General features: G+C 36.0%; 1 protein-coding gene across 1 annotated transcript in view; it reads left to right on the top strand.

Annotated features, from left to right (window-relative positions):
• Positions 1 to 1,754: 1,754 nt before the first annotated feature.
• The window catches only part of Clpx (caseinolytic mitochondrial matrix peptidase chaperone subunit X), a 36,023-nt gene continuing 14,752 nt past the window's right edge, over positions 1,755 to 23,025 (top strand). Inside the window, exons 1-6 of the mRNA XM_076850951.2 lie at positions 1,755 to 1,930; positions 7,832 to 7,992; positions 8,535 to 8,652; positions 17,711 to 17,865; positions 20,733 to 20,892; positions 22,743 to 22,784. Coding sequence (XP_076707066.1) covers positions 1,852 to 1,930; positions 7,832 to 7,992; positions 8,535 to 8,652; positions 17,711 to 17,865; positions 20,733 to 20,892; positions 22,743 to 22,784 — 715 coding nt within the window. The 5' untranslated portion in view covers positions 1,755 to 1,851. The remainder of the gene's footprint in view (positions 1,931 to 7,831; positions 7,993 to 8,534; positions 8,653 to 17,710; positions 17,866 to 20,732; positions 20,893 to 22,742; positions 22,785 to 23,025) is intronic.

Here is a 23,025-nt window from a genome sequence, read left to right as displayed (position 1 = left end):
AACTCCGTTGTCAAACAAAACCCCAAATAAATGGAACAGATAAAAACAGAGATTCTCTGGTTGACTTTGGGATGGTGTGGGGTAGAAGGCAGAGGAGGCCCATTTACTTGATGCCCTCACCATGACAACTGAGTTATATAGCTCCTGCGATATTCTAGGAACACAGTTTGAAAACACTGGATGGAGCTGGGTTTGGTGGTGCATTCTTTAATCCAGCTACTTGGGAGGATGAAGCAGGAGGATCCCAAGTTTGAGGCCAGCCTTAGGAAGACACTGTCTCAAAATAAAAAAGGGCAGAGCACTTGCCTAGCATGTACAAGGCCCTAGGTTCAATCCTCAGTACCATATAAGTAAACAAATGAAAATACCGGGTTAAGGGAACTCTGAAGTCTCTCATCTCTCAAAATTCTTAAGGTAGCTGGGGAATGATCAGGTCTTGCTGAATGAAGGCTTGGGCTCTCTTCTGGTGTTTTCCACTTTAAGCTGAGGAAGTAGCAGGAGTCAGTGCCCCAAAAGAAAAAGAACTGTGTGATCTGGGCCAAGACCAGTGCCCCTTTTCATAGCCAGACCCAGGAAACTAGAAGTCACATTTTTCTCGTGAGATACTGATGAGGGCTGACTGACTTGTATGCCTTGGTGTTGGCCTCAGTTTGAGTCTCTCCACTCCTCTCTCCCCAAAGCTCAGAACTAAAGGCATTCAAGCTCACCTAGCAATTACTCTGGGGTTCAGAGTTGATCAGATTCTTATATACAAGGTAAATAATTAGTCTGGCACCAGCCTAGATAGAAGACTGGCCTCCTTCATTTCTCACCATCCTCTACCTAGTGCAGTACGTTGATGTGCTTTAGCTGTCCAGAGTAAGCAGGCCCTACAGACTGCACCCAAAGGGTAATAAAAGAGGGATTAATAAAGAGACTGATTTAAGGGACTTAAGGGTGTGATTAGATTTTTAAAACCTTCGAAAAACTGTAAAGAACTCAAGCACTAGCAATAGCTGAAACACTAGGCCTGAAAGAGCAAGAGGCGCTATCACCTTAACAGTTGTGGGAGTGGGAATCAGGTAAAATTACCACGCCCATGCCACTATCAAGGAAAATAAGGATAAGAAGACAAAGAACACAGGATACGGAATCCAGGAGGGAAGGAATTTATGGAATGGCTAAAAGCTGCCAGGTCACTTTATTTTGAGGGTGAGGAGCGACGAGGATTGAACTCGGGGCCTCGTGCAAGCTCTGCAGAACTCTCTACCGCTGAGCTACACACTCAACGCCGTCCACCCAGCTCCCCAAGCCACCTGCCTTATTTTGACCTTCCCTTCCACCATTGAAAATGACCAGGAGAAGAGCTTAACTACAACAAGTTGAGGCAACTCCTGGCATGGCAGCACTCGGTGTCTCTCTTCAACTCTGGGATGAAGGAGCAGGCGCCAAAACTCCGCGTTGGGACAGTTGGGGCTAGCCGCTTGCCGTAGGGCGCTCATTGGCGCCCAGGTCACCACCCCCTTTCCTCGCCTCACGTTGGTATCTCACGCACGCACACGCGGCGCGTGCCCACGCCCCCTCCCAGGGCCTAGGGCGCAGGCGCGCGCACGCTCCCCGGGCCCGGTAGGCGGGGGGTGGGGGGTGGGGGGTGGAGGGAAAGGGAGGGGGTATAAGTGTCTACTGTAGTGAGTAGACAGCGGTGGGAGACGAAGAGACCGAAGGCCTGGCTGACAGGCGGGTGAACCCTGCACTGGGCCTTGGGCCGGCGGGACAGTTCAGGACCAAGTCAGCGCGCCCCGCAAGTAGGAGCCCGACTGCTGAGATCCAGAGGTCAGCAAGGGGGGAAGCCCCGGCCTAGGCCCAGTAGAGATGTCCAGCTGCGGTGCTTGTACCTGCGGCGCGGCCGCCGCTCGGCTCATCACCACCTCGCTCGCCTCCGCGCAGAGAGGTAATGAAGTAGTCCCATGTCTGAGCCCTCGGCCCTGGGAGCGTGGACCGGAGGCGGGTGGGAACCCTGGGGAGGGCCCGAGGCGTTTCTCACTCGCGGGTTGCGAGTTGTGAGGCGCTCTACTCAGCACCCACCCACACTTTCCCTTGGGATGGGGCTCTCTACCAGTCTCTGGAGAAGGTGTTTCTCGAATTTGAAGAAAATCCTTGTGTTCTTGCCTGACCGCTCGCTTTCGGGCCTCCAGGATTTGGGGTCTAAACTCTGGATGAGGCACAAAATGCTCCTCTCATTAAAAGTGTCCTGAGACCCCACTCGGTCCTTTCGGGGGCCGCCGACTATGAAAGCAGCTTCTCTTCCGGAGTCTGTCTCCCTTGGGCTGTCGGGGGCACCGGGAGGGCAAGAGTGAGGGGCTGTCACTTTGGGGTTTCGCGAGGCACCCCGCTGGCGGTCCGGACGCAGGCCGCGCAACACTCGAGGTGTCATTGTGCGGCGGTCAACACCCGGACATAAACAGAGCTCGCAATACTTCCCGGCGCCAGGCAAAGCCCGGGGCCCGCAGGAAAGCAGCCGGGGAGATGGGGGAAACTACCGGTGGAATTCTTTTTGGAATATTTGGCCATACCAGCAGTCGTTTGCTGGCTTCCCCGAACTTGAGTCTTGATATCTTTAGAGTGGCTCATGTTTACCTCTCCTCTCTGTTTATCAGGAGCTGCGAAAGAATGGCACTTGAGCCAAGAAATTCCGGAAAAAGAAACCATCTTTCTCTTCCCCAAATCTTTGAGGCTAGAACCTGTTATTGTCACTAACTTCCAGACTAATTCGTCTCGTTTTTTATTTTGTCGGATTATGATCCTTGGATAAATAAAACTCCCCCTTTCCTATTTTTTTTTGTTAATTATAACTTTATTGTTTACTAAATATCTATCTATCCTGGCAGTTTATTACATAGGGTAATGTGGGCAGAAGCATTTTGTAAAGTGGTATATAAATGTGAGGGCTGGACCTTAAAACGTCCTGACACATAATAGGCCTTCAACAAATGTATGTTAAATATTTATGAACATTTGAAAATGACGGATGTTTTTAATTATTTGACATACATTTGTTGAAGGCCTATTATGTGTCAGGACGTTTTGATGCTGGAGGTGGTTGAATAAGTTTTTACCTTCATGTTTAAATGTGGTGGAGTAGACAGTAGTAGCATTTCTAGCGTGTATAAAGTATTTCGGTATTCTTTTTGGGTAGGGGCACTTTTTAGAAAGCAAGATTTCTTTAAAAGATAGAACAAAGATAGCCCCAGAGCTGCTTTGAAAAAGTTTTTGATCTGTTCTAGTCAGGAGTCCTTGAAAACTATGAATCACAGGACAGGCAATCATTTATTTCAAACCTGTCACTGTTTTTCCTTAAAATTTAAATACATCAACAGGTAAATCAACACAGTGGCTTATTATCTATTTCTGTATCCATTAATATAAGTTGCCAGGGGGTTTCAGAAATACAGAACTATTGTTTTCATTGAAAAGGAGTAAACTAAGCTTCAAATATGAGACAGCACCCAGTATCATAGAATTTAATATTTTTATGAAATGGGCAGATGGTTTACACATTTAAGACTTTCCCAAGCTTTAACTACGTAATTTTTTTCTCCCTAATGAAGTGGCTATGTTTTCCCTAATGAAGTGGCTGGTTTTAATTCCAGTACAAGTGATCCTACCCCAGCCTCCTGAGTGCTGGGTCTACAGTTGTGCAACACCACATGTAACTGAAATGTTTATTTTTTATTGTAGAAAGTCTCTATATATACCCTACAAGAAAGGGGACTTAATACCAGGAGGATTGTTTTTATTTGAAATTCTTGGAAAGAGGAAGAGGGGAAAGAGAAAAATCAGGATTAAATTTTATTATTTATTCTTATACACATTAGAGTTAAGAATTTCTCATCAAAATACTTATAATTTTCTAATGAGATGGTAGGAGAATTCTCAGTTCAAAGAGTTAAGAATAGAAGTGGTAATTTCAGAACTTCTGAAATAGTTTCTATTTCCATGGGTCTACCAAGCTATACTTAAAATTTTTCAAATGATAGTTTGAAAGCTTAGTAATTTGTTGTATTTGATACTGGATCTGTTTTCTTTTCCTGATGAGCTAAGTATACCAAATTTAATGTGTTTTTCTGCACTATTCTCTTTGAATATGAAAGCTATAGTAAAGTAGAAATTTAAAAATTTTTTTGCTAGTGTTTTCTAGTTGTGATGTATATTTAATATATTTTGCATATATGAGATCACATTGCAAACCAAATATGTGCATTCAGAAATGCTTGATTCCATTTAAAAATTTTTTGAATGACAATGCTTGGTGTGAATTTGGCTGTTTTAAGACTAGAAATGTAGGGTGTAAGTGAAGAACTCAAATATGTTAGCATCTATAATTTTCATAATAGTTACGGAATGGACCTATCTTGAAACTTTTAGCTAGATTTTGTTTTGTTGGTACGTTATAATTGTACATCATAGTGGGAGTCAATGTGACATATTTATGCATGCATCTAATATAATTTGATCAATTTCACTCCCCCAGATACCTCCTCTACTGGCCTTCTTTTTTATTGTTATTATTATCATTATTATTGTTTTTGTGGTATGAAGATTGAACCCAGCGCATTGTGCATGCTAGGCAAACACCCTTGTGAGCTATATGCCTAGCCCCTATTATTATTTTTTTAATTAGTGCATTATAATTATACATAAAAGTGGGATTCACTGTGGTGTAGTCATATATATGTGGACGTAGCATAATTTGGTCAATTTTGTTCCTCAGTACTTCCCTTTGCTCTCTCCTTCCCTTTCAATCTTCCTTTACTTTATTGGTCTTTTGATTTTTTAGTGAGATCCTTTTTGATTCCTTTTTTTTTTTTTCCTCTGTAGCTTCCGCAGGTGAGAGAAAATATTCACCCTTGATTTTCTGAGTCTAGCTTATTTCACATTTGAGCTAGATTTTAATTCTCTCTCTCTCTTTCCACTCTAATATAATACAAATTAAATAAGGCAAACTGAATAAACGAGGGAGCATCTTTATTTCTGGCATTGTAAAATACCCTCCACCTCCTGCAGGGCTTGGAATTGAATCCAGAGTCTCTCACAAAACTTTTTTTGGTACTGGGAATTGAACTAGGGGTGCTGAACCACTGAGCCACATCCTGGCCCTTTTTATATTTAATTTTGAGAACAGGTCTTGCTAAGTTGCTTAGGGTCTTGCTAAATTGCTGAGGCTGGTTTCAAACTTGTGATCCTTCTGTTTCAGCCTCTGGGATTACAGGTGGGTGCCAGTGTGTCTGGTTTCTACAAAAAAAATTTTTAAGATTTCTCTGGCTGGAGGTGTGACTTGGTGGCAGAGCACTTGCCTAGCATGTAGGGGGGCCAGGTTCAATCCCTGACTCTACACACACACACACACACCCACACACACACCCAAAAAAAAAAAACAAGGTTGAAGATTTTTCTTGGGTAGCAGAATGTCTTTAATGAAAATCCATCAAACATTTAAAAAAAAATTTTTTTTTTTTTTTTTTTAGCTGTTGATGGACCTTTATTTATATGCAGTGCTGAGAATCGAACCCAGGGTCTCACACATGCTAGGCAAGTGCTCTACCACCCAGCCACAACTCCAGCCCCCCATCAAACATTTTTAAATGTGAGGAAAGATATTACTTTATTAAAAATATTCAGAGCTCCTGAAACAATAGTTTGAGCATAAAATGGAAATTTGAGATTAATAAATGGGGAAAATTGGGCTGGGATTGTGGCTCAGTGGTGGAGCGCTTGCCTATCACGTGCGAGGCCTTGGGTTCCATCTTCAGCACCACATAAAAAAATAAATAAAAAAAATAAAGGTATTGTGTCCAACTACAATCAAAAAATAGATATTAAAAAAATAAATGGGGAAAACATCTGTTAAGTTGCTGTTATTATTTTTGAGTTATTGTTGAAAAAATTTTTTTCAATTTGTGTTAGAAATTAGAGACCATTTTGTTTTTGTTTTGTGATACTGGGGGTTGAACCCAGGGGTGTGCTCTACCACTGAGTTACATCTCTGACCCTTCTTTTTTTTTATTCTAAGACAGGGTCTCACAAAGTTACTCAAACTTGTGATCCTCCTGTCTCAGCCTCCTGAGTAGTTGGGATTACAGGCATGTGCCACTGTGCCCAGCCAAAGACCAAGTTTTTGAGCAAGAATTTAACTTGATTTACTTATTATTTCACCAACTGTTTTACACTGGCACTAAAATAGATGGTAATTTTTAATTCTTTCACACTATTTCTAAAACATTCATGTATTTAAGATTAATCATTTTTATGTTTTTGGAGACTCCTTAGTTCAAGAGTCAAGTATAGTATTTAAAAATTGAGTAAACTACCCTTCTACTTCTATTTCTTAATAGCCCTAAATTGGATGTACCTAATTCTAATATTTAAAAGCGGTTGTCCTGAAACTCAGAAAGCTTTATCTGCATGACAGAAGTTTTGTAAATAGTTTAACTTTTAACTGGCTTTTATCATTGTTGCCAAGTAGTCTTACAAAATATACTTTACAAAAATACTTACCTTTTTTGGTTTTCAGGGGTTCTTCACCTGAAGTTCATGGTTCCCAAGGGGTCTATGAATAGGATTCAGAGATTCTATGAACTTTGTTTTCAGTAGTCTCTAACTGAAATACAGTATTTCCTTCAATTATGAATATATCAACAAATCACAGTAGTCTTAGAAGTATTTGTGAATTTGTCATTAGTCAAAATCTCAAGTATTTTCATATCACATTATAGTTGCTGATATCTCAAAATATTGTTTGTACTTTTTATTACTTCAAAATCATAGTAGTTATTAAAAGAACTGTTAGAGCTTATTTAATTTTGTAAATAAAGAAGCATATTTTAAGTTCTTTTTTTCTTCCAGTGGTGCTAAGGACCTAACCCAGGGCCTTGTGCATGCTAATCACTGAGCCATATTCCTAGTCCAAAAAAATAATTTGATAAGTACTTCAGTATAATTAATTTCTTTTGTTCTATACTTTATGCATTTAAAAAACATTATTCTGGAAAGAGATCAATCCAAAGGCTACATCATACTGCCCAAGAGATTCATGGCACAAAAAGGATTAAAACTCCCAGATTAGTTTGCTCAATGCTTTATATTGAAATATTTCATTAATATGGATGCTTTAATGAATAGTACATTAAACTGTTTTTCCTCCAATTAAGTACATTCACAATGTTGTACAGCCATCACCATAACTCTTTTCTTGTAAAACTAAAACTCTATAACCATTGATACAATAACTTTCAGTTCTTTCAGTCCCCAACAGCCACCATTCCTTTTGCTATTTCTATAACTTTGACTAGTAAGTACCTCATAAGTGGAATAACACATAATTTTTAAAAAGAATAATTGAAATTTGTTTACTTTGTCTTATATATTACTCCCATGTAATCAAAGACACAGACAACTGTTGCTCTCACATGCTTATTTATATAAAAGTATAGGACACAAATGGTCTTTTAATAAAACCTACAGGTAAAGCAGATGTTGAACTCCTTTCACATTTTAAAAGAGCCACACATTGTTATACAAAGGTGGGGGGTGTCTTACCTCACTTTGAAAGGATAGAACCAGAAACAATTTCTTTGCTTACTAAGAGTCTTTCAGAGGCTATGGCCTGGTTGTTTTTTGAGAGGACTTTGGCCTCTGATGGTATCACTCAATGTTTTCTTTATTAGTGTGTACTATTGCTGTGAAAACTAACTTTTCTGCCTCTTTTATGCTCAAGGACTTTTGTTTCCAGGGGATTTATTAAGGCATGTCAATATTTGATTAGGTAAACTGATAGATTTCCTTTTATTTTCAGGTATTTCATGTAGTCGAATTCACATACCAGTTTTAGGAAGGTTTGGGACCTTTGAAACTCAGATTCTGCGCCGAGCTCCTCTAAGAACCTTTTCAGAAACACCAGCATACTTTGCCTCAAAAGATGGGACAAATAAAGATGGCTCTGGAGATGGAAATAAGGTAATTGTTTTATTTTTATTGAAAACCATGTAAATTTTTTTTCCCCCTGTAGTGGTAGAAATTGAACCCAGGGCTTTGGGCATGTTGGGAAAGTGCTGTACTGTGGAACAACATCCATAGCCCCATTTTCCCCTCATTTAATAGTTAAATATAATAATAGTACTGTATAACCTCTGGGTTTATATTGCCTTGTAGAAGAAGCTGCATAACTCTTCTACTTTTACTGTCAGTGTCAATAACTATCTGAAATACAATTTTCCTCTATTGCTTATTGAGTCATCGAAAGAAAACTATTACACGTGGTTGCACATACTGGGTAAAAAAAAACAACAGATTAATACACGTGTTTTGATTTTTGTGGTAAATACCTCTTTTGATAACTAATGACAGTAAGGATCTAACTATGCTGATAATTCCATTCTAGGAATTATAAAAATTATAAGATTAATTATAAGCTACATCACTTATATTTAAGGTATATATAAAATGATTGCCTGAAACTAATAATCTGACAATCTTTTTTCCTCCTCCACAAACATTAGAAGTCGGTGAGTGAGGGCAGCAGTAAAAAATCAGGCTCTGGGAATTCTGGGAAAGGTGGAAACCAGCTGCGCTGTCCTAAATGTGGTGACTTGTGCACACATGTAGAGACCTTTGTGTGTAAGTATTACTTCTAATGTTTTTCTTTTCCCCTTCTTTTTTTAAAAAATATTTTTTAATTATTGATGGACCTTTATTTTACTTGCTTATTTATATGTGTGCTAGGAATTGAACCTAGTGCTTCACACATATGAGGCAAGTGCTTTACCATTGAGCTACAACTCCAGCCCCTCCCTTCCTTTTAAGTCATTAGATATATAGAAATATATACATTATATATACCAAAGTTATTTTGCTCCTGAGCTTAGGTGATTCTCTAAATGTTCACCAGATATTAAAACTCACTAGTGCTTTTAGTACTTTGTGTTGTGATATAAGAATTTAAGAAAGGGCTGGGGATGTGGCTTAAGCGGTAGTGCGCTCGCCTGGCATGCGTGCAGCCCGGGTTCGATCCTCAGCACCACAAATAAAGAAAGATGTTGTGTTCGCCGAAAAACTAAAAAATAAATATTAAAATTCTCTCTCTCTCTCTAAGAGAGGGATGGAGACCTAGACCTTTCTCTCTGGGAGCATATTCCTTCCTCCCTCTCTTCCTTTCTTCCTTTCTCTTTAAAAAAAAAAAAAAAAAGAATTTAAGAAAAATATTTGCTTCTTGTTAGGTGTGATGGTGCCTGCCTGTAATCCCAGCAACTGGGCAGGCTGAGACAAGAAGATTGCAACCTCAAGACCAGCCTCAGCAACTTAGTGAGACCCATTTCTCAAAATGGAAATAAAAAAGGCTGGGGCTGGGTGTGGTGGCCCATGCCTGTAATCCCAGGGGCTTGGGAGGCTGCGGCAGCAAGATTATGAGTTCAAAGCCAGCCTCAGAAAAAGCAACACATTAAGCAACTCAGTGAGACCCTGTCTCTAAATAAAATACAAAATTTTACAACTCCAGCCCAACTTACTCTATATTTATTATAACATTTTTCAAATACGGCTAGGGTTGTGGCTCATGGTCAAGTGCCCCTGAGTTAAATCCCCGGTACCACCACCACTCCTGTCCCCATTAAAAAAAAAAAGGACTGGGGATGGAGCTCAGTGATAAAACACCTCTAGGTTCAATCCAGTACCCCTCCAAATCTTTATTTTGATTCTGTGTATTATTTTAAATTTGGATTTTTTTAGTGTTCATGTATGCAATCATTGAGTTATAGGAAAACCAAGACTTACTCTATATATTTATTTTAGTAAATGTTTATTTATTTATTTATCTATTTTATTTATTTATTTATTTATTTATTTATTTATTTGAGAGAGAGAGAATTTTTTTAATATTTTTTATTCTTTAGTTTTCGGCAGACACAACATCTTTTTTTGTATGTGGTGCTGAGGATCGAACCCGGGCCGCACGCATTCCAGGCGAGCGCGCTACCACTTGAGCCACATCCCTAGCCCCTAAATGTTTATTTTTTAGTTGTAGTTGGACACAATACTTTTTTTTTTTATTTTTACGTGGTGCTGAGGATCGAACCCAGGGTGTTGCATGTGCTAGGCAAGTACTCTCCTGCTGAGCTACAACTCCAGCCCAACTTACTCTATATTTATTATAACATTTTTCAAATAACTCTTAAATATTTAATTAACTAAAAGATCAGTCATTCAAATATTAAGGTAATTTCCTTCTCTGAACTCTCTAGAGGAGTAAGCCCTTAATTCTAGGAAATGTCAGATATTTATTAATGATTCACTCAAGAGATGGGAGAGATCAACTATTCAACTTTTGCTGTTAGTGAGTATCTGAAATACAAAGGTGCTAGTACAGATATTTTTCTGTTTGTTTGTTTATTTATTTATTTATTTATTGGTACTAGGGATGGAACCCAAGGGTGCTTAACCACTGAGCCACATCTCCAGCTCTTTTTATTTTTTATTTTGAGACAGGGTCTTGCTAAGTTGTTTGGAGTTTGCTAAGTTGCTGAGCTGACTTTTGAATCCACGATCCTCCTGCCTCAGCCTCCCAAGCCACTGGGATGACAGGCGTCTGCCACCATGCCTGGCAGATGTTTTCTTTAGTCTATCAAATAATCAATTAACTCATTGCCATATGGTTTAGAATTGAAGTAATGACTCAAGGGTAAATTACACTGTGCGACTATGTCAGCTTTCTGTACGGTTCAGTGGTTAAAAAAAAAAAAAAAAGCTGATGGCTGGGTTTGGTAGGACTCTCACTTTTTGTGATTAGCTAGAGAAGATTCTCCATGTTGTAACCCTAATATTGAGGCTTTAATTACCATTTCACATTTACCATTAGTATTAATTGACCACCATATGAAAGAGTACTATACATAGCATGTTTTTACAGTTTTGAACCCTTTTTTTTTTTTTCTTTTTTGTGGTGCTGGGGATTGAATCCATGGCCTTGAGCATGCTAATCGAGTATTCTGCTACTAAACAAAATCCCCACTTTTTTTTTGAAAGACTTTTAAAGTGATTCCATTTCATAGCTGGAGTAACAGAGATCTTTGTGGTTTTTGTCTGGCAAAACAGAAAAAGTAGTCTGAATGATTTAATTTGGATTACCATATACAATGAAAGTGGTAGAACCAAATGATAAAAGTTTCTTAAAAAAAAAAAAAAATTGATGTGAGGGTCTGGGGATATAGCTCAGTAAGTAGAGTGCTTGCCTTGCATGCATAAGGCCCTGGGTTCAGTTCCCAGCAACACACACACACATAAAATGTGATATACTACAATTCTAGAATCTGAGAATTGCTCAGTTTATTTATTGGAACAATTTCATGTATATTTTAATCAGGAAATAATTTCTTTTCTTCTTTTTTCAGGGAACAAGTTCAATCTTTATAGATCCAAAGAATAATTTCTTAGAGTAGAAGGGAAAGAGGCTAAATTTAATAAATGCCAAGAAAGAGACTAAATTTAGTAAATGCAACATATATAATTTTATCTTGCAACCTCACTTTTCTTAAGCCAGAAAATATCTTCATTTTTATAAATGAAGAAGCTGAGGCTTTAGTTCACACAGCAGTGAAAATTTGCTTTTCAGAAGTTTCTACCCCATACATTCTTACCAACTGAAGATTCTTTAGGGATAAACTAGCTCCTCTTGGGATTAAATATTTCTCTTTTATGTTTTCAAAACTTGCCAGTTTGTAATTAACCACCGTGGGTAACTTTTAAACAGAGATTTCAAGGCTTCTTCCCTAGAGATTAAGATTCTGTAGATGTTGAGAGGGGTCCTCAAATCTGTGTTTAACAGTCAGACCAAGGGTGGAAACACTACTTTACTATAATCAATTCAAAGCTGAGGCTTATTTCCTTTGGGAATTCTTGTTGGAGGTGGGGACTTGGAAGTAGAAAATATGAAAGAAAAGAGTAAAAAGAAGAGTTTGCGCTTATACATCATTTACCAAGCAAACAACTGTTGAGTCATATAACTGCCAGGCTTAGAAAATACAGATGACTATGACACCGTCTCCTCTCCTTGGAGCTTTACTTACAGGCCTTGGAGTATAACAAACCTTTCTTCTCTTGTTTTTGCCTACCCACAATAAAAAATCTCTTCAGAATATGTCTTTTTTGAATGCCAAGGACCTGTGTGTACACATTAAAACTTGTGTGTACACATTAAAACCTGTGTCATCTTCATCCTAAAGAGTTTTGTTTGGTTTCAGGTTATTTTGTTTAAATCTTCACTTATATACTAGTAAGTATGTAAACATCTTTTTTCTTGCTTTTTGATCACTTGTAATTCCTTTGTGAATGGCTCATTTAGGTAATTGTTCATTTAAAATTTTTTTTCAGGGGCTGGAGCTGTAGTTCAGTGGTAGAGCCACCTGCCTTGCACATGTGAGGCACTGGATTCAATCCTTAGCACCACATAAAAATAAATAAAAATATTGTGTCCATCTACAACTAAAAAAAAAAAATTAAAAAAAATTTTTTTCATTATTTTAAATTACTTGAATACATACATATATATATATATATATATATATATATATAAAATCCTTTTTAAAAATTAGACATTATAGATAAAGTTAAGGTTTTGGAAATATATCTTTATTGAACATAATGCTTTTTGGAAAAAATATAAGTGGTCTGTTTTTCATATATTTTGCAAATTGCTTCTCTTCACTAAAAGCAATGTTTTGTCTTTCTGGAATTCTTTTAGGCAAACTTCTTATTAAAGAGATACATTCTCTATAGTATCTTAAGCAGCAATTAATTTATGCCTTCTTAAGAGAGGTTCATATCGTATTTGTAATCCCTTCATATAATGACATCAGATAATACTTTTTTTTTTGTGGTGGTGGGATTTGAACACAGGGCCTTATACCTGCAAGGCAAGCAGTCTATATCCCCAGACCCCCTAAAAGCAATGTTTTGAGAATAATATATATTAATACATGTAGGCTTCATTCTTTCACTTTTAAATTTTAATTCATTTACATATGATACAATTCATCATTTTAAAACATACAGTTCAGTGACTAATATAATATATTCCTAAGTTGTACAATGAATTCTCTAATTCCAGAACATTTTCATCATCCCAGAAAGAAATCTCATAGCCCTTAGTAGTCATTTTTCACCTTCCTCTCCTCCTAGCCATAGCAACCATTAACCTAGTTTCTGTCTCTGAATTTGTCTGTTCTGGATATTTCATAGTGGTATTATACAATAGATGGCATTTTTGTCTGGTTTCTTTCAGTTAGCATATTTTCAAGGTTCATCCCAGTTGTGGCATGTATCAATATTTCATTGTCTTTTATATATATATATATATCTTTATTTATTTATTTTTATGTGGTGCTGAGGATGGAACCCAGTGCCTCATGCATGCAAAGCAAGTGCTCTACCACTGAGCCATAACCCCAGCCCCATATTTCATTGTCTTTAAAAAAATATATATATGTATTATTATTATTTTTTTAGTTGTAGCTGGACAAAGTACCTTTATTTATTTATTTTTATATGGTCTGAGGATTGAACCTAGCGCCTCGAATGTGCTAGGTGAGCACTCTACTGCTAAGCCACAACTCCAGCCCCTCATTGTCTTTTGTGGCTGAAAATATCCCATTTTTAGCCATGCATCTTTTAATGAACATTTGGATTGTTTCTTCTTATTGGCTATTGTGAGTAATGTTTCTGTGAACATTTATGCATAAGTTTTTGTGTGGACATACATTTTTACTTCTTTTGGGTAGATAGGAATGGAATTTCCGAGTCAGCTGGTAACTGTTTAGTTTTTATAGAATTGCCAGACTGTTTTCTACAGCATTTGTGCCATCTTACAATTGATCAGTATATGAAGATTCCAGTTTCTCCACATCTTCTTTACTGCTTACTTTTTATTCATAGTGGCTGTTTAATAATATTCAATGATGGTTTTTAATTTGTATTTCCCTGGTGACTAATGATGATCATAATTTTTTCATGTGATTATTGGCCATTTGTGTATCTTTCTTGGAAGAATAGCTATTTAAATCCTTTGTCCATTTAAAAATTGGCTTATCTTCTTGTTGAAGAGTTCTTCATATATTTTTGATGCTAGACCCATATCCAGATACATGAGTTGCAAGTATTCTTTCTGTGGGTAGTTTTTTCTTTTAAATGTTGTATAGCATAAGTCAACAAATTTTTACTGTACAAGGCCAAATAGTAAATATTTTAGGCTGTATGGGACATTTGGTCTCTGTTACAACTATTCTGCTCTGCAATTAAAGTGCAGAAGCAACAGTTAGACAATGTAAATGAATAAATGTGGCTGCTCCTATGAATTTTTGTATGTAAACACTTAGATTTGAATTTTTTATGACTTTTGTTGTCATTTTTCAGTTTTTTAAAAATGCGAAAACTATTTTTCGCATTTTTAAAATGCTCATGGGTCCTAAAGTACACTTCTATCTTACGAGAATAGTTGTAGAGATTTTGCTGTTTTCTTAGCTGATATTGACATCAGGTATTCTTGTTTGATGTTGTGGAAATAAAATACAATTTGTATAGGTACCATATGAATATGTAAAAAATAATCAGAAATTAGGGAAGTAAAAAGAAAATCTAAGAATGTTTTTATTATAAGGACTAATATGCTATGTATTCTTAAATTTTCTTTTACCTATTAAAAATAATTTATCAAGCAAGAAGTTTCTTTTATTTAAGATAGAGCCTTTAGTTATTTTTATTTATGTAATACTTATGAAGGCTTGCTTACTTATGTGTCTGTTGAGGTTTGTATTAAATATTATTACATTGGCTTGAAGATTTTATTTTGTACCTTGAAATGTATTTGGAATCATGAGGAACTTTGATTTAAACAAATCTCCCCGTGTTGAGGGTGTAACTCAGTGGTAGACCACTTGCCTAGCATGCAAGTGTGTTATTTCATTCCCAGCACCACATACAGGAAACACAAAACAGAAACAAAAACCAAAGAAAAAAAGAAAGAAAGAAAAAATCTTCTGAGAAGGTTTTCACTAAGGTAGTCACTCTTGTTTTTGGCATATTCTGCAAGCATATTTATTGGTGTCAGTATTATAGAAAGGACTAAAGTATGATGATACTTGTAGTAATCATTTAAAGGAAAAAAGTGTGTATTCTCTGGTAATTTAACAAAATTAAATTTTGTGCCCTCCCCTTGAGGAGTTAAAAAAAAACAGCCTTTAAATTCTTATATTTTTTCCTTATGTAGCATTTTTTTGTCTTTCTACAATGTCAGAATTTATTGAATAACAATTCACAAGCTACATCAATTTCTTCAGCTTTAATTTACTGAGTACTCTTGATCCTTATGTAGCATTTTGATAAATAAAATTCATTCCTTGAACTTGGGTATATGTGGAACATGTTTCACTGTAAAATTATATTGCAAATACAGTATTCAAGTTGAATTTAAACAGTCTTTCCACAGCAAGCAAAGAGAGATGTGATATGTTGATGTTTAATCTCTTTCCCTTTGACCTATTTATCTTGGAGAAATATTTTGTTCTTATGTTCTTAGGCCAGATTTTCCTGTCACACAGCCCAAACTAGATCAGAGGCGTCTCTGCTCCTTCTTTCCTTGTTTACCATCAGTAACAGTTGTAAACCGTTGCCTCATTATAAAATAAGGTGTTGGCTCTCTTCCCATTGATGGGAAAAGGTGGTTACGTATTTGGGCTTGTGTTAATTGCAAGTACTTGGACTGGCTCGATCTTTTTCTTTAGGTTAACATTTATAGGTGATCATTAAATAGAAAACATGTATGAGTTCTCCTGGAATTTAAAGTTTTTTTTTTTAATATTTATTTTTTAGTTGGACACAGTATCTTTATTTTTATGTGGTGCTGAGGATTGAACCAAGTGCTTTGCACTGCTAGGCGAGTGCTTTACCACTGAGCCACAACCCCAACCCTGAGTTTAAAGTTTTATGCTAGAATTTATCCAAGTTGTATTCTTTAATTGCCTTGTGTTTAAGATTGGAAAAATAAAAATTAAATTGATTGATTTAATAGTGAGTTCTATTTTTTTAAAATATGGAATTTTCTATTCTTTTCATTCAGATTATTATTTTAAAAATATTTTTTAGTTGTCAATGGATCTTTATTTTACTTACTCATATATGGTGCTAAGAATTGAACCCAGTGCCTCACACATGCTAGGCAAGTGCTCTACCACTGAGCCACAACTCCAGCCCTCATTTAAATTATTTTGTGAAGATTAGGTGTGCTTGTCAGTTATTAGGAGTGCTTGCTTGGTAATTATGGATAGGTAATACTATTTATAATTTTCCCAAAGAAGAAAAATTTTCAGTTTTTCTTAAAATTCATTTTGTCTTTTGTTTTTTACCTATCTAACTGGATCACATACATACACACACACACCCACACACAAATATCCCACAAAATTATATTATCTAGACATACCAAATCTGTATTCATTATATGCACTTATATGGCATGCTCTACCATGCTGCTTTCTGAGGTCCCTGGTTACCAATAACAGGATTAGGCTTGGAGAATGTCAAAAACATATGTCCATAAGTCTATATTACATATATAGCCAAATTTTTAAAAAAGAGAAAAGCGGGGAAAAATCACTTTTGGTTTAACACAAGATAAACTATAGGGCTGAGGTTGTGGCTCAGAGGTAGAGCACTTGCCTAGCATGTGTGAGGCACTGGGTTGGATCCTCAGCACCACGTAAAATAAAAAATAAAGATATTATATCCACCTGTAACTAAAAAATAAATATTAAAAAAAGATAAACTATAGCTGATGCTTTTGAAGCCCATTTTATCCCCATTTTGTTGCTTTCAAAAACTATGATTATCTTTAAATCAAATCAATATAACCAAGGTTATTTTGTTAGTTTCTTAGTGATTTTTCAATCAGAAAAAAATAGGAATTAGAGGCTGGGGATGTGGCTTAGTGGTAGAGTGCTTGTCTGGCATGCGTGAGGTCCTGGGTTTGATTTCCAGCACTGGGGGGAAAAAAAAGAAAAATTAGAATTAGTGGAGTAATTAGGGTAAATTATGAAATACTTTGAAATGTTTACCAAGTTACAGTTTAAAGTATTTTTCCAATGTTTTATTATGAAAAATTCCAAACTGTTTGTGCTTGACTTTTGTTCACTGTTCATTCAAATACTTAGTAAAATATGATTTCTCAATATTCTCAAAGTGGTTTTTGAAACTGTCTTTAATGAATAAAGTTGAAATAATCTCAAAATGAAATATATCACAAAATGGAAACAACCTAGTAAAATGAATAAAGAGTTTACTGAATTCATCTGTCCTTGTAATATACTTATTATATACATGAGGCTATTATCATGGCTAGTGGAGTGAACTGTAGCTTACTTTTTGTCATTGCATAATTTTTCATTTACCTGAGTCTTTTGTTTTTGTTTTTGTTTTTAATTTTTAAAATTTGTTCAAGTTAGTTATACATGACAGTAGAATGCATGTATGTACTTTGATATGTCATACATAAATGCAGTATAATTTCTCATTTTTATGATGATACATGTTGTAGAATCACATTGGTCATGCAGTCTACAGTGAGTTTTTAAGGTTAAAAAACACTATTGGGATTATTTTTAAATGTTCCTTTGCTGATTTCTGTTTTCTTTTTCAGCATCCACCCGCTTTGTAAAGTGTGAAAAATGCCATCATTTTTTTGTTGTCCTATCTGAAGCAGACTCAAAGAAAAGCATAATTAAAGAACCGGAATCAGCTGCAGAAGCTGTAAAATTGGCATTCCAACAGAAACCCCCTCCTCCCCCTAAAAAGGTATAGGTTTTAGCTTGGTCTTTTATAATATTTTGTCTTGGAAACATTACATTATTTTCCTTTCTCATGTTTATACTGAATCCTAACACTGGTATATAAATAAGTATTGTAATTTTTTGTTGTTACCAGGAACTGAACCCAGTATGCTCTACCACTAAGCTTTATCCTCAGTCCTTTGTATAATTCTTTTTATTTTGAGACAGGAGGGTTTAACTTAGTTTTAGAGGCTGGCTGCAAACTTGCAATCCCCCTGCCCCAGAATTCCCAAGTCACTAGAATTACTGGTGTGTGCCACTATGCTTAGCTATAAGTTCTTTTTCAAAAGCTGTAGATGGACATGTGTCTTTATTACAAAATAAGATACCTTTATTTATTTATTTTTATGTGGTTCTCAGAATCAAACTCAATGCCTCACACGTGCCAGGCAAGTGCTCTACCACTGAGCCATACAATCCCAGACCCTATAAGTTCTTACTATAGGCTGTATCTGACTAAATTGTTACTGAGATTTGGTACTTGGAATTTACATTTGGAGTCCATTGCTTTTTCCCTTGTCATGATTACCATACTTAGTATTAATGAAATATATTTGGATGATTATTAAAATGGTATTAATACCTAGTCTGAAATAATACCCTTAAAATAGTTCAGCTATTAACTTATTTTGTTAGCTTGGGCCCCTAAGTAACACCAGTTTGCAATTATTCCCCCTTAAATTAGTCTATTTTATGGTAGAAAGGCTTTTAGTATAACAGTGTCAAGTAATTTTTTTCACAATCACTACTAGGGCTGCCCTGTATATAATCATGGCTTTTGTGGGGTGGGCTTTTGCCAGAAGTCTCAAATAGAGTGTGGTTTGGTCTTGTGAAACATGACAGAGTGTGCACATGATAGCTCCTTTGGGCACATGATGTGTGGTTTTAAAGAACCAGGAGCCCCTGCCTCCTGGACTTGTACTTACTCCTCTGTGTCTCAGATATGTGTACACTTAAATTATTTCTCACTCTGCCTCAGTGTATCTTTTTTTTAAACTATATCTTATACTATATATTTGTCTCTATCCCCAAATGTGCTGTGACAGATTTGGAGATTCATATATTTAATTTGTGAGAAGCATATTATATATTTTAAAATCTATAATAAAATTTAGTTGTGTAGCAGCTAAAGCATTTGTCATGTAAAAGTGATGTAATGGAAAATATAGCTAAGAAGAGTTAGGCATGGTGGGGCTGGGGCTGTGGCTCAGTGGTAGAGTGCTTGCCTAGCATGCATTGGGCACTGGTTTCGATCCTCAGCACCACATAAAAATAAAATAAATAAAGATACTGTGTCCACCTAAAACTAAAAAATATTTTTTTTTAAAAAAAAAGAGCTAGTCATGGTGGCACACATCTGTAATTCCATTGACTCAAGAGGCTCAGTCAGGAGAATTGCAAGTTTGAGGCCAACCTGGGCAGCTTAGTGAGATCCTGACTCAAAATGAAAAGTAAAAAGAGCTTGGGATGAAGCTCGGTGGTGTAGAGCACCCCTGGGTTCAATTTTCAGTACCTCATTAAAAGTGTGTATGTGTGTACGTATTAAGGTTTGTATCTCTCCTAATTTGTGTAGACTTCAGCTGAGTCAAAGGTTTAGAAAACAAGCAGTTTAACTATTTTCAAGGGTTGGTGATTATTATCAGTCCATTTTTATTCACTAAAAACTGAAGGAATTTACCTTGGGAGGTTGAGGGAGAGGTTGAAAGTTTGAGTACAGCCTGAACAACTTAGCGAGACCTTGTCTCAAAATGGAAAAGGACTGGGGTATAACTCAGGGGTAAAATACCCTTGGGTTCAATCTCTTATACTGCAAGGGGGAAAAAAATAAGGCATTTTGGGCTGGGGCTGTAGCTCAGTGGCAGAGCACTTGCCTAGCATGCACTAGGCAAGTGAGGCACTGGGTTTGATCCTCAGCACCTCATAAAATAAACAAAAAAAATAAATAAATAAATAAAGGCATTCTGTCCATCTACTTCTACAAAAAAATTTTTAAAAATAAGGCTTTTAGATTGCCACTTAGATGAATGAATGCTTTAAGATTAATATCAGAGAAAAAGCTAAGTGTTTATGAGTAGTAAAACACATGGAAACTGGTAGTATAACTTATGCCTTTTACTTATATAATGTCTTATTTCTTTTTGTTTTTCCTTTCTTTTTTTTTTTTTTTTTTTTTTTTTTTTTTTTTTTTTTTTTTTAGTGGGGCTGGTACCAGGGAATGAACTCAGGGGCACTTGGCCACTGAGCCACATCCCCAGCTCTATTTTGTATTTTATTTAGAGACAGGGTCTCACTGAGTTGCTTAGGCTGGCTTTGAACTTGCGATCCTCCTCCCTCAGCCTCCCGAGTTGCTGGGATTACAGGTGTGTGCCACTGTGCCTGGCTATAATGTCTCTTTCTGAAAAGGGTAGTTTTATAATATAGTATTTGTGAAGAATGTTATGTCCATGTGATTGAGAGAGGTATAGAAAAGATATTTTTAGATTATTTACATTAATGATGATAGGTTTAGATATATGGTGGCATGGTAGGTATTTTAATGACTTTAATATTAACTTTTAAAAAAAATAGAGTCTATGGCATTATTTATAGCATAGAAATTAGCATAACCCTAATAGGGAACAGTAATACTTTGTTAAGCTAGAAAACTAATGATGTGGTTTTTGTTCATTTAAGATTTAGACCTTTGAATCATTTCTACTTAATGTATCATGTCCTTAGCATTTTATTTTTAATGAGAGTCTGTTCAAATTTAAAACTCTACAAATATGTTCAGCATATAATGTGTATGATTTATAACTCATAGTAACTTATTCATACCTAATCATTTTTCAGATATATAACTACCTCGATAAGTATGTTGTTGGCCAGTCATTTGCTAAGAAGGTGCTTTCAGTCGCTGTGTATAATCATTATAAGAGGATATATAATAATATCCCAGCCAATCTGAGACAGCAGGCAGAGGTTGAAAAGCAGACATCATTAACACCTAGAGGTTAGTGCTTTTGGTAATTGACCAAAATAGAAATTACTATACTTAGAATTAATCTTTTTTTGTAATTCCTTGCTTTTGTCTTAAAATAGTTTTCTGGGGATTGAACACAGGGGTGCTTAACCACTGATCCCCAGCCCTTTTATTTTTTATTTTAAGGTGGGGTCTTACTTAAGTTGCTTAGGGCCTCACTAAATTGCTGGAGGCTGGACTCAAAACTTGTGATCTTCCTGCCTCAGCTTCCTAAACTGCTGGCATTACCGGCATATGCCACAATGCCTGCCTAAAATGCAGCATTGTTCAAAATGCAGGTTGCTTTCCCTTAGTGGATTATGAAATCATTTTGACAGGATGCTAATAGCATTTTTTTAAAAAACTAGGAGTGAATAGAAACTACCAGAGTAGCTGGGCATGGAGGCACATTCCTGTAATTCCAGGAACTTGGAAGGCTGAAGCAGGAGAATTGTGAGTTAGAGGCTCAGCAACTTAATGAGACCCTGTTTCAAAATAAAAAAATAAAATAGCTTATGGTGAAGTGCCCCTGGGTTCAATCTCCAGTACCAAAAGAAAGAAAATGCCAGAGTACATTAACTTGTAGATAAGTTTTAAGTTATGCATATATGGGTTCTAAGTCACAAAATAAAATATTTTCTTGTTAAATCTCAGGAAAAGATGTTTGAAAGGGGTGTGTAGGTCAGTGGTAGAGTGTTTGCCTAGTATAGGGAGACTCAGCACTACCAGAAAGAAAAAAAATGTTGAAGACCACTGGGGTAAAGATTGAGTTATTGTCTTTGAATTACAGACTTCACCACAACTAATTCACCATGAAAATATCAGTTCTCTTTTGGATTCAGAATACAGAATTTCATTTGCCTAAGTCAGAGATATGTGGAGATGGTAACTATTAATACAAGATATCTTGCACTCTTTCTTTTGTGGGCCCAAACTACAGAGTGCAAGGTGAAGGGCAAATTTGTAAGTCATTGTAAGTGCAAATTTTATAAATCTTAGATTCTAAATACCAGTATACCATATAATCTCAACTTACTGTGGACAGTAATGCATATTATATAAATAGAATTCTTTCATTAAAAAATAACTATGAATAAAATGTAAATATTTAACTCTATTTTGTTGTTCAGAGAGTCCTGATTTCTGATTTATATCTACAGTCTATCCTTTTAGGTTCTTTTTTGTCATTACTATACAATTTGAGAAAGTTCTGCTAAATACTTAAATTTATAACTCTATAATATCTTTTGATTACCTTGAGTGGCTGCTAAATAAACAACTTATTTCAGTGAAGACACTTGTTCATCTGTTGAACTGCAGAATAGTTATGTGTTAGTATCAGTTACTTTATTTTTAGAAAGTGTGAGTCATAACTAATGGAAGACTTGGAACCTTCATTTTTATAAGGTCCAAATGGCACTGTCTAGTCATGGAGCAAAAATTTTTCTGTTTCCTTTAGTCAGTAAGTTAATATTGTTTTAGGTACTGAAAGAGCAACAGTTGTGATATTCATAATATGAATGATTTTTAACTCTTATTGAGAATTTAAATCATTATACTCATAATAGATGCCTGTTTTTAATCTGACAAATGTGAATATTAGCAACCAGGCAGTCATCATTAAACCTGGTTTGGTTTTGTTTAATATAGAAAGGATATAGTGTACAAATTTTTTCATTTCCAGGAACTTGGAAGGCTGAAGTGAAAAGCTAAAAACAACGTTAATGAATATATCTGTTAAATATATTTGAAAGAGGGCAAGAGATGGGATACTCATTGTTCTCCAAAACTAAACTAATATGTAATATTTTTACATATTACTCTTTCCATCTTTTTCTTAGAGTTAGAAATAAGAAGACGGGAAGATGAGTACAGATTTACAAGTAAGTGATCTCTCAGGTCCTCCTCTGTAATCTTCCTTCCTTTTGAAATTTACCTTAGTCAAATGTCTCAACATTTGATAGTAATGATAAACATATATTTCCTTGTATACCAGAAAGATGTGTATTTTTTAAATGTGTTCATCATACATGGTTGATACTAAGTTGGGAACAGTTTATCATACCTAATTTGTGTAGTTGGGTTATTTCAAGTAGTTGATTTTATCTTTTCTGTTATGACACT

Source organism: Callospermophilus lateralis, chromosome 3 (assembly GCF_048772815.1).
Source record: "Callospermophilus lateralis isolate mCalLat2 chromosome 3, mCalLat2.hap1, whole genome shotgun sequence".
Taxonomy (NCBI): Eukaryota; Metazoa; Chordata; class Mammalia; order Rodentia; family Sciuridae; genus Callospermophilus; species Callospermophilus lateralis.
This window is presented reverse-complemented; position numbering and strand designations above follow the sequence as displayed.